Genomic DNA, 12389 nt, shown 5'->3' with positions numbered 1-12389 from the left:
GGAAACACCTCTGGAATGAGAAGGAGCTCGCTCTCCCCTTGGGAGAGGCACAAAGCAGGGGGGAAGGAGGCTGCAGGGTGGCTGCACACACCCCAAAGTGCTGCTGCAGCCTGGGGGGCACAGCTGAGGCACAGAGAACATGCTAAACGTGTGCTCAGTCCTGAGCAAGGAATTCCCCAGGAAAAGCAGCTGCACAGCCACAGCCTCAGGGCAGCTCTGGCCAGCTGCTGCTCAGGGAATGCTCATGGATCTGCACATCTGGCCAGAGGTTTGCTCCAGAGCATCCAGCCCGGAGCCAGCAGTGCCAGCCCCTTCCCAGCAGGGCTGCAGAGTGGGGACTGGGAGCACTGGAGGGGCAGGAGCTGGCAGCCCTGGGCAGCCAGGGAGGGCAGCAGGTCACAGCAGACACTCTCGGCTGTTTTGGGGCAGGTGTCACCTGAGACAGGGCATGGTGACAGCAAAAATCCCAAGGCTCCGTTTTCCCTGGGGAAAAAAGGAGGTGAAGCAGGTGAAAATGGAGATGGTGTGGCTCAAACTCTGCCTGTGGGCCAAAAGCGTGGAGCTGTTGGGAACAGCTGCTGCAAAGCACAGGATCCCAAACTGCTTTGGGTTGGAGAGACCTCAGATCCCACCCCAACCCCTCTGCCATGGCAGGGTCACCTCCCACTGTCCCAGGCTGCTCCAAACCCATCCAGCCTGGCCTTGGGCACTGCCAGGGATCCAGGGGCAGCCCCAGCTGCTCTGGGCACCTGTGCATGGCAGCAGCACAGCAGAGGGGCCTGGCAGTGAGGAACTCTTTTGGAATTTCCTGCAGGAGAGGCAGGAAACAGAGGGACAGCCACTGGTGGGTTTAGAGGAGAACATCCATGTGCAAAGGCTGAAGGCACAAGTTTCTGCCTGGCACAGAAGTTTTCTCTTTCTGGACAAAAAAGAGCAGAGTTCACCCCAAACCAGGCACTGCAATCCCATTTTTCCAGGTTTTCGTGCCCATGGGATGTGGCATGGAAGAGCAGGGTCCTTTACAGCAACAGGAACTGCTGGGGAGGAGAAGCCCTGTGTGAGCAGAGCCTGCAGGGGTCTGATGGGAAGAGAGGCACTCCCAAAACAATGAGCAGTGCTCAGTCCACAACCTGCACACGTGCAGTTAATGATAGATTTGCCAAGGTTTTCAGACAGAACGGTAGAAGATGGCATTAATTCCCAGGATATATGATTATATCCTCCAATATAGCAGACAAAAATTGTATTCTTAATCCAAAACTCTGGTCCTTATGGGAAACAGAAGGAATTATGAGTAATAACTGTAGCGAGTTTTTAATAACACTGTTCCCCTTCTCGTCTCCTGGTTTGATCAGACGTGGTTTGCCCACAACAGCATCATTAGAGTTGGTTCTCCTGCTTTGTCCTGGTGCCCAGCACTGCCCCTGGCATGGCTTTGGGAGCATTATCCAAACTCCTGCATTTTTCCTATGGATTTGGGGTAGGAAGCTCAAAGCTGGGTGAAAAGAGTCCTGTTTTGGCTTTCTCCTGATCCTGCCCAGGCTCTGCCTCAGCAGTGCTGCTGGAGCATTTTGTCCCGAATTGCAAGGCTCATTTGCAGCTGTAGAGCCCCATAAACCAAACCATGGTCACAATCCTGGCTCCTCATCCTCACCTGCCACCAGCCAGAGCTGTGCAAGCACACAGCAAACTCCAGGGGCTGAAAAAACCCTCTTACAAAGCCTTCCCACCACCCCTTTCTGCCCCAGGGAGGGTGTTTTGGCTCCCAGTTGGCTTTGCCCAGTTTAAAATCCCAGCTCTGCATCCGGGAGTTTCTGTGCCCTGCTCCTCCAGGCAGGAAGGGCCGTGGCTGTTTCTTGTCCCTCAGCTGCAGGACACATTTTTTTATTTTTAAAAAAATTTTAAAAAATATTTTTAAATAAATAAATTTTTATTTCTTTAAAAAGCACCCCCAGGGCTGGCCCTGACCTCTCCAAAGTGCCAGGAATTGTGCTTGGCACAGGCACTGGCAGCTTGCAAAGAGCTCGTGGAGCTCCCAGGGCTGTCTGCAAAACCAGGGAAGAAAAGAGAGCTATGAAAAGAAAGAAATCTTGGTTGTGGTATATGAGTTATAGACATTTTCTTTTTGCTTTCTAGACTGATCAATGGTCAACAAGGAATCACTATTAAAAATTATAGTACAAGATCCCTTCTTACTGTTACCAATGTGACAGAAGAGCACTTTGGCAACTATACTTGTGTCGCTGCCAACAAGCTAGGGACGACCAATGCCAGCCTGCCTCTCAACCGTAAGTAACGGGGACAAAGCGTGGCAAACGCTCAGGGTCGGTTCTTCCCAGCCCGTGGATTCCCGAGCCAAGGGAAGCTCGGAGCAGCCTGGGAAGGCCCCTGTGCTCGTCGGGACTCGCAGGTTCTGCGCTGGCCTGGCCGCTCCGTGCCGGGGAAGGTTCTGGGAGCCTGGCACGTTCTGGGGGTCAGGCACTTGTGGCTGTGCCAGGAACCCCAGCCCGTGCTGCACAGCTCCCCAAGGCACCACTCAAAGCAAGGCAGAGATTTCCCAGCCCACTGCCAGGAATCCCTGAGCTGGAGAGCTGGGATGTGCCAGAGCTCTGGGCTCGCTTTGTCCCTGGGTGCAGAGAGGTGAAATCTCTTGGAAAGGACAGCGGGCAGTGTGAGAGGAGAAGCGTTGGGTGCCCAAAAGGCAAATATACCCCAAAAGGGTCTCCAGGGTGCTGTTTGGGAGGTACTTTTGGCTGTGGCTTTTGGCACTTCACTGCTGTTGGATATTCAGCCATCTGCTGGTGGCTCCAAAGGTGTTGGTGGTGGAGCTGCTCTGTTCTGCTGCTGATAAAAGAGAGACAAAACTCAGGGTGTATCCCTCACATAAAGACATTCCTCACTGAGTGGAAATGCAGGGTTTCAGCTGCTTAAATCCCACAATTATTGCCTTTCTTCCGTGAAATTTCCTCCTGAACGTACTGCCCACGTGATGAGTGGTGTCAGGAGGTTCTGAATTCCTGCAGGGGAGATGTAACAGGCACAAAATAACAGGGAGCCTTTGCTGCCATTTATTTAATATTTGAGGGATCATTACCAAAGTGGGAACGACGTTACACTTATTTTAAACAGGAAATGCAAGTGGAAACAAAGGAATATTAAGGCAGAAGGAGCTGGAATTTGATGTATTTGCAATTCAGAGCAGGTAAAATGAAGGTCTGGCTTCATTGCAACAGAGCAGAGCTGAATCTGTCTCTGAGCTGCTGCCAGGATTTTTTCCATCTTAAATTGTGAGGTGCCTTGTAGCCACCCTTGAAAAGCTCTTTGAGAGGCAGAGGCTGAAAATGTCACACAAGTACCAAGTGCATTGGTGCAAATCATAAAAATAGATGTTCTCCATCATGAAAGAGAGGGGACGTGGGAGGCAGAATGGTCTGAGAAAATACAAAAATCTGGGTCTGCTCCTGACCTCGGGAGGGAAATGGGGGATGTTGGCTCAGAGGTTTGACTCAAAGACCAAGCTGAAATGTCTTATTTTATACTGTGATTAATTTAATCCAGTCAAAACAAGGAGAGCTGTCCTAAATATCTGGAAATATCTGGATTTTGGTTGGGAATGAGGATCATTTGGTGAAGATTTTTCCTTTGTTTGCAATCTAATATTATCTGGAAGCATTGTCCCTTTAAAAATAATAATAAAAAAAAAGACAAAAAAAGAGAAGTAACAATAATTCTCAGGGTAGCAACTCGTTAAGTGTGGACTCCTTAATCCTTGAGCGAGAATTTTCTGCTGTGAAACTCGGGTTTCATTTTGCTGGCAGTGAGAGTGGACCATATGTGCTGGTTCAGGTATGTGCGAGGGAGCTGCGAGTTCTGCAGCGCTCAGGAACCAAATGCAGGGTTCACTGAAGCTCCATTTGTCACTTGAGGGTGTTAAAATTGAATTGCTGCCTTATTCCAGGGCGTGCTGCAGTCCGTGGCTGCGCTGCTGTGACACAGGCGGTGCCCGGGGAGCAGCAGGAACTCGGGAACCCCAATTCCTGGGGAACCCCTGGGGTGTGCAGACATGGGAGAGGAACCCCAAACCCCAGCAGAACCAGCTCAGCCCAGGTGGGACCCTGTGCTGTGACCTGGGGGGATCCTGGGATCCCCCATCCCATGGGGAACCCCTGGGGTGTGCACAGACATGGGAGAGGAACCCCAAACCCCAGCAGGAGCAGCTCAGCCCTGGTGGGACCCTGTGCTGTGACCTGGGGGGATCCTGGGATCTCCTATCACATGGGAGTGACCTGGGGGGATCCTGGGATCCCCCATCCCATGGGGAACCCCTGGGGTGTGCACAGACATGGGAGAGGAACCCCAAACCCCAGCAGGAGCAGCTCAGCCCTGGTGGGACCCTGTGCTGTGACCTGGGGGGATCCTGGGATCTCCTATCACATGGGAGTGACCTGGGGGGATCCTGGGATCCCCCATCCCATGGGGAACCCCTGGGGTGTGCACAGACATGGGAGAGGAACCCCAAACCCCAACAGAACCAGCTCAGCCCTGGTGGGACCCTGTGCTGTGACCCCTGAGCACAGGGTCCCCACACGGCCGCTGGGGCTCCTTGGCCAGCAGCCCTGGGCACTCAGTGGCCACTGGCTGCTCTCTGCTCTCAGGGTGGGCCTTTCCACAGGGACGCTGCAGCAGAGCTGGAAAACCCGGGGGTTCTTCTTTGTGCAGCCCCATGTAACAAACACCATGGACACCATGGACATCATGGACACCATGGATATCATGGACACCATGGACACCATGGACACCATGGACACCATGGACATCATGGACACCATGGACACCATGGACACCATGGACATCATGGACATCATGGACATCATGGACACCATGGACACCATGGACACCATGGACATCATGGACATCATGGACATCATGGACACCATGGACATCATGGACATCATGGACACCATGGACACCATGGACATCATGGACACCATGGACATCATGGACATCATGGACACCATGGACATCATGGACACCATGGACACCATGGACACCATGGACATCATGGACACCATGGACATCATGGACACCATGGACATCATGGACATCATGGACATCATGGACACCATGGACACCATGGACATCAGGACACCATGGACATCATGGACATCATGGACATCATGGACATCATGGACACCATGGACATCATGGACACCATGGACATCATGGACATCATGGACACCATGGACACCATGGACATCATGGACACCATGGACATCATGGACATCATGGACATCATGGACACCATGGACATCATGGACATCATGGACACCATGGACACCATGGACATCATGCACACAGTGTCCACCACAGACCCACATGGCACAGCTGGGCACAGCTGGGGACCTTTCTCTGGGACAGTCCAGCCTCCATGACTGGGATCTGCATCCAAATCCACAAAACCCCAGGAGAGAAGGAAAAGGATGATTCCCTTTACCATGGAGAGGGCTCTGGCTCTCTGTGATCCACCAGGGAGCTGGCAGAGAGCCATGGGGAGGGGAAAGGAACATCAGGATGAGGCTCAGGCTGCCCAGCGTGGGCTGAGGAGCACCAGGAGAACTTTCTGGGCTGTGGCTGCTCAGCCAGGGCCAGGGAACAGCTCCATGAGCTGGGGACACCCCCAGAGGGCACCCAGAGCCACGTGTGCCCTGGGGACAGGCAGCAGATCGCTGGCTGGGGGCTGTGAACATCCCAGGGCCCGTGAGCACAGGGGAGTTGGTCCTGTCCCTGTGCCTGAGATCCAGCGGTTAATAATAAATCCAGCAGCTGGAAAAGAGGAAGTCACAGGTGGGGAAAACACAGGGAAGCAGTGGCTCCAAAAAATGAATAATCAATGGCAATTTGCTAATTATTCATGGCTGGGTCCTCTGGATCCTCCAGCTGTGTTGGTTTTTGTGGGGAAGTGTTTGAAGCGGGGGATCTCTGATAAGGGACACCTTTCTTAAGAAAGCCTTGCAATCCTTGTCCTTTCCTAACAGAGAAATGCCAGAGAAATTGTTTTTTCCATGGCTGGTTCTATGATCCAGAGGTTTTACTGATGTCCAGGGTTATACAGAATCCTTGGATATGTTGCCAGTCACTGTGACAAAACGTAAGTAATTGTGAAAAGCTGCCCAAGAGGTCGGCAGCGACATTTGGAAGGAGAAGGAGCTGTGTGAGAGGGATGTGGTGGTGTTTTCTGTGCTGATTTAATCACACGAGGACTTCACTGAGCAAGCATCTCCTGGTTAGAGGCACACGTTTGGAATCCTGTCTGCAGCATTCCGGAGGCACCAGACCATGCCCTCAATTTCCATGTTCCTACACAGACATTCCTAATTAAACTCGCGTGTTAATATTCCCAATCCGTCGGCCGTGTGTGGGGAACGTGGGTAAAGTGAATATTCTGCCCCAGGTGTGAATGGGCTCGGTGCAGGTGGCTCTCAGTGGCTCCCCAGGAGCAGCAGGAGCTGTGGGTGCTGGTGAGGGGCTCTGCAAAGGGGGACAGGGCCCTGCCGTGAAAATTTTGGGAACTGAGGGAATTGGGGGCACAGCCCTGCTGCTGCTCCCCACTCCTGGCAGGTGTTGGACTCGCTCCCCGTGATCCAGAGAGAGCCTCCACATGGTGGGCACCTTATATCCTGCTTCTTCCTCACTCGGGTCCCTTTTCTGGGCCTTCTCTGTGTGTTTTGGCCAGGCTGCAGCCCTGGGGAAGGAGGGGGAGTGGGGTTTCTCTGCCAGCCCTGACCCCGCAGCTCCCTGGGGCTGCTCCCGACCCCAGCCCGGCTGGGCCAGGCTCATTAGGAACTGACACGGGCTTCATTAATTACTGTGCCAGCTCTGCCCTGCTCACAAAGATCAGTGCCAGCCTGAAACTCAGCACTTTCATTTTGTTGACTGAGAAACCACATCTCGCTGCCTTTGGATATGTGTCAGCTTCTGCTCGCTTTTAGCTGGACGGCTTTGCCTGGCCCACCAAATCTGACATTTCTGGAGAGAAATGCACTCTCCAGGGAAATTCCCTTTGTGTCCACAGCTTCTGCTGCTGCCCAATTACCTAAGAAAGATTTTGCTATTTTATCTCTCAAATACCGGCCTGGAAAGCAAATCAAATTTCAATTTGCATAGTTCTGTCTCAGCCAGGCGGGCTGGTCTGTATCAGAAAATACAATATCAAAAGTGTGTGTAGGTGTATATATATTGATAAACCTCAATGAAAATTCCTGTTCTCGGTAGGAGCCTGCTGAAAGCCTGCAGCAGTCAGTCAGAGGACAGCTCCTGGGTGAATAAGGGCTGGATCCAGGCCAAGGTGTGGAGCAGAGAACTGGTGCCCTGCAGCTCGATTTCCCTGCCCTGGGTGCAGCCCTGAGCTGCCCCAGCCCTGCAGAGGATGTCTCTGCTGCTGGCCAGGGAATTGATGTGAAATCCATTCTGGGAAATTCCAAACACTTTGTAAAGGGGTGGTGGCACTTCTGGGCATGGAGCTCCCGAAATTCAGGGCAGCAGGGTTATAAAAGCACAGAAACCCTGCTGGGAGAGGCAGGGCATGCTCCTGTTCCCCTTGGGAAGCAGCTCTGGGAGCTGCCAGCCCTGCCCAGGAGGATGCCCAGGCAGGGAAAATCTCCCTGCTCCGCTCTCTCCCCTTGGGAAGCAGCTGAGCTGAGGCAGAGCCCCCCTCCCACGGCTGGGGAGCCACTCCCCAGCACCTCTGTTCATATCTTCACAGAGAATTAGAAAAATGGCCAAACCCCCCATTTGTGTAAGTCGTAATAATTCTGTTAAATGTTGGGTTTGAGCTCCTTCCATATGGATGCCAACTGCTGCTCCAGGTAACAATTACCAAGAGTTATGAAGGAATTTTCTCCAAATCCATTTTCCAGCTTGAGCTTTATTATGAATTATATGACAATAAGTGACTGAGATGGGATGAGGCAGAAATAACCTGGTTGAGCAAGGCCAGGAACACAAGTTTCTCCTTGACATTTAGCAGAAATTTAAAGGCCTGAGAGTGGATCAGGGAAAAATCAAACAAAAATCAAACAAAAATCAAACAAAACCCCAGGGGTCTTTGCTGTGGGTTCCTGCTGAAGTTGCCCCCATGCTCTGGTTTGTTCCATCTGTGTTTATATTCACAAATTTTACCCACAGCTCGTGGGGTTCAGGCTCATCTCCTCACCCACCTGCTCCAGCCGGAGGGGCTGAAGCGTGGCCAGATCCTCCCCTCAAGGATCAGTGAGTTCCCATAAAACCATGGAATATCCTGAGCTGGGAGGGCTCTCAGTGACCCAGCTCCTGGCCCTGCACAGACACCCCACAGCCCCACCCTGTCCCTGGGAGTGCTGGCCAGACAATGATTAAATGATTAAATGATTAAAACATTCCTGCCCACCCATGGAATTTCATTCCCTGCCTGTGCCCCCCTCAGGGTGAGACGCACCCGTGGTCAGAGCTCGCTCTAACTCCAGTTTCAGAGTAGAAAACCTCCAAGTAAATTTAAAAAAGGAAGAAAACCCAAAGAACACCTTGTGTAACAAATGGGCTGAGGACAAGGAGGGCTGTGAATGCACTATAAATAATGATATAAATGTATTTTGCAGCTCAGTCTGGAGCACAGCTTTGGGAGGAGGCTCAGGAAGGGCAGGTAGGAAAGAGAGGATGAAACAATCCCCAGGCAGAGGGAATAAAGACAATTCCTGTCTATCTGGGCAGGAAAAGTGGCTTATTGGAATCTTGGCAAGCCCAGAAAAGGTGCATTAGGAAGTTTTCTCATAACACAGACCCAGGAGAGAGGCACTTACACTGATCAGTGACGAATTTCAAACCCAAAGCAGAGCACTTCTTCATTAGAAGGTTATTAAGTGCAGAACTTATTTTCATATCAAGTTGCTGAGCAAAGCTCAGGGGGCTTTACAGAGGAATTAGATATTGATCAAGGATATCCTGGGTTTTCAGAGAGATCAGAAAATAGATTTTAAACCCAAGACTTTGGTATTTAAGCAAATAATCTAACAGTTTGAAAAATGCCTGAAATAATTTCCCAGATAAATTCTGGGTTAATTGACAAAAGCATTTGCTTAAACCCCAACATTTACCTGTAAAGTTTGTGTGCTTCCATCAGGTGTTTGTAATTTAGAAATCACCAGAAAATACAGAGAGATGGTGATTCCACAGCTTCCACTGCATTTTCCTGGGAGCTGCTGGGAGCTCTGAGTGTCTGGACACTCGGTGAGCTGAAGGAAAAGAGGAAAGGGAAAAAAATAAATCTATTTTTCTTCTTTTTTTTTTTTTTTTAATGGCTGCAAGAAAGCTAAAAATAACTTCAGAGTTTTAAAAACAAGAGGTTTTCAGTGAGCCCACATGACAAGAACTAATTAACCTCTGTGCTGAACCACAGAAGTAACAAAATGCTGAGGTGCCTCAAGGAGCCTCGAAAATCAAGAGCTCAATTACTGTTCCCCTTAATTCCACCTCCAGGTTTATGTGTGGAGATTTGGACTGGATTTACAACAATAAATTGAGCATAAAAGCTTTTTCTTCTCAGGGCTCTTCCAAGCCTTGGGTGGAATCGCTGCCATCAGAGGCTTTGATTTGTGATATCAGAACTATTCACAGAAAAAGGCCTGTAATGAATTTTTCAGAAACTTCCTTTTTTCCCCTACATACCTAAAGTAACAAAGCTGATTTCTTGACTTTTAAATGTCCTCCTGTGAAGCACCTACAGCAATAACCTGAATTTCACTGTGGGGAAAGAGACCATCTCTCATAAATTGCCCTGATATTCCCATTTTTAGGCTTGGCAATATTTAGATTTACTAAATTTATTCAAAAGTAAAACACAAACATGAGAACCGGATCATTTAAATTCTGTCAATTTATTCAGTTAAAATTATATTCCCAGGGAAAGAAGAAAAATTTTAAATGTTTAAAAGGAAGAAAGGAGCAAACCTCATGGAGTGGCTGCACCCTCTCATGATGTAGCAGCTTGAATTTAGTCAATATTTTGTCCATCTTTGGCCAGCCCTTTTCCTGAGGCTGGTGCTGAGCTGTGCAGGGTGCTGTGAGTACGTGAGGAAATCCCTGCAGGAATGGGAAATCAGAGTCAGGATCAAAGCCTGGCTTATCTGAGTCAAAGGGGACGTAAATGTTTGGACTTTTCCAATGCAGTTTTACAGCCAGAGGTAGTTCTGTGCATTTGTTCAGCTTCTTCATCAAGGTAATTCAATTTGTTCATCTTAATCAAGTGCTGAGTTTATAAAATCGGCTCCTGCTCCCATCAGAGCTGGATGTTGTATAAAGGATGTCTGCAAAGGACTTTGGAAAAAGTGCTGCTCATCCCCTTTGTGCTCCTCTCTCCTCCTCTCCCTCTCCCTCTCCCTCTCCTCTCCTCTCCTCTCCTCTCCTCCCTGCCCCGGGTCCCAGCCTGGGCCGGGCTGGGAGGGAGCACAGGGACAGCAGGGACATCCCAGAGGACAGGATTGTGTCCCAGTGGTTCTGGAATATCCCCAGAGAGGAGATTCCACAGCCTCTCTGGGCTCTGCTCAGGGCTGGGCACTGCCCAGGGCAGAAGTTCTGCCTCCTGTGCAGGGAGAATTCCTGAGATCCATCCCGTTCCTCTGGTGCCATTGCTGGGCCCTGCTCTGCCCTACCTGCACCCAGGGACATCCAGGGACAGCCAGGGACAGCCAGGGACATCCAGGGACATCCAGGGACAGCCAGGGACATCCAGGGACAGCCAGGGACAGCCAGGGACATCCAGGGACAGCCAGGGACATCCAGGGACAGCCAGGGACAGCCAGGGACAGCCAGGGACAGCCAGGGACATCCAGGGACATCCAGGGACAGCCAGGGACAGCCAGGGCTGAGGGCCCCTCTCAGCTGGGGCTCCTCTCCAGGCTGAGCAGCCCCAGCTCCCTCAGCCTCTCCTGGGCACGGAGATGCTCCAGGCCCTTCCTCAGCTCAGGAGCTCCTGTCCCTGCTGTGCTGAGGATCCAGAGCTGGACACACACTCCAGAGGTGCCTCCAGGGCTGGGCACAGGGGCAGGATAATCTGCTCCTTCTTAAACTCTAACTCTATCTTAATTAATCTCCTTTCACAGAAATTGTAGTCATTTCATGAATCTCATCATGACATGGGCACATCTCCTGTGTAATTTCTAGAGATTGTAATGATTCATTTGATAGGCATTGTCTGTGGGTTTCGGCTCGTCAGGGATCAGCAGAGCTATAATTACACACTAATTACTAAATAAGTTATTCACAAATTTCTGTGCCAGTGCAAGCAGATAGCAGAGCACTTGAGGAGTACCCACTTGTGGGCACGTGTGAGGGGATGGGGGCCCTGGGTCCTGAGGGAGAGCGGGCTGGGGACACTGCTGGGGACACTGCTGGGGACACTGCTGGGGACACTGCTGTGCTGGGGACACTGCTGTGCTGGGGACACTGTGCTGTACTGGGGACACTGCTGGGGACACTGTGCTGTGCTGGGGACACTGCTGTGCTGGGGACACTGCTGTGCTGGGGACACTGTGCTGTACTGGGGACACTGCTGGGGACACTGTGCTGTGCTGGGGACACTGCTGTGCTGGGGACACTGTGCTGTGCTGGGGACACTGCTGGGGACACTGTGCTGTGCTGGGGACACTGCTGGGGACACTGTGCTGTGCTGGGGACACTGCTGGGGACACTGTTGGGGACACTGCTGTGCTGGGGACACTGCTGTGCTGGGGACACTGCTGTGCTGGCAGGGCACTGAGCTGCACTGCAGGAGCTGCCTGGCACCCTGGGAGCCCCAGCAGCTGCTGCAGTCACAAATCACGGGGACAAATCACAGTGTCCCCGTTCCCCACTCAGGGGAGCCCCACAAGAGCCCCAATCCCACAGGGACCCCCCTGGGGCACAGCTCAGGGAGCCCTCCCCAGGCAGCTCCCGTGGCCAAACCGTGCCACTCACATTCCTCTGGATCCTTCTTCTGCTTCCTGCTGAATGTAGGGATGAGTTCCCAGTGCCAGAGGGCAGGGCTGGATGGGATCTTGGGCAGGAATTGTTCCCTGGCAGGGTGGGCAGGCCCTGGGATGGAATTCCCAGAGCAGCTGGGGCTGTCCCTGGATCCCTGGCAGTGCCCAAGGCCAGGCTGGATGGGTTTGGAGCAGCCTGGGACAGTGGCAGCTGTCCTTGCCATGGCACAGGTGGGATGGGTGGGATTTGAGGTCCCTCCCAAGCCAGTGTGGGGTTGTGTGAGTTGTGGGGTCACCTCCTGCAGCTGGGACCTGAGCCTGGCTCTCCCCTGGCACGGGGCTGGCAGCACCTCCCCGAATTAGTGAGAGAAGAGTCCCCGTGGCCAGGACTGCACCTGC

The 12389-nt window shown here is 51.9% G+C and overlaps 1 protein-coding gene across 2 annotated transcripts in view; it reads left to right on the top strand.

Moving 5' to 3' along the window:
• NEGR1 (neuronal growth regulator 1) overlaps window positions 1–12389 on the top strand; it is a 180116-nt gene that overhangs the window by 134098 nt on the left and 33629 nt on the right. The window contains exon 6 of one of the 2 annotated variants that reach the window (XM_005532764.3): window positions 2137–2288. The exons of the other annotated variant lie outside the window; for it this stretch is intronic. Within the exon in view, the coding sequence (XP_005532821.1) occupies window positions 2137–2288 (152 nt within the window). The remainder of the gene's footprint in view (window positions 1–2136; window positions 2289–12389) is intronic. 2 annotated transcript variants of the gene reach the window in all.

The sequence above is a fragment of the Pseudopodoces humilis genome, chromosome 10 (genome assembly GCF_049639895.1).
Source record: "Pseudopodoces humilis isolate 2021_Gansu_Grassland_sample_001 chromosome 10, ASM4963989v1, whole genome shotgun sequence".
Lineage (NCBI taxonomy): Eukaryota > Metazoa > Chordata > Aves > Passeriformes > Paridae > Pseudopodoces > Pseudopodoces humilis.
This window is presented reverse-complemented; position numbering and strand designations above follow the sequence as displayed.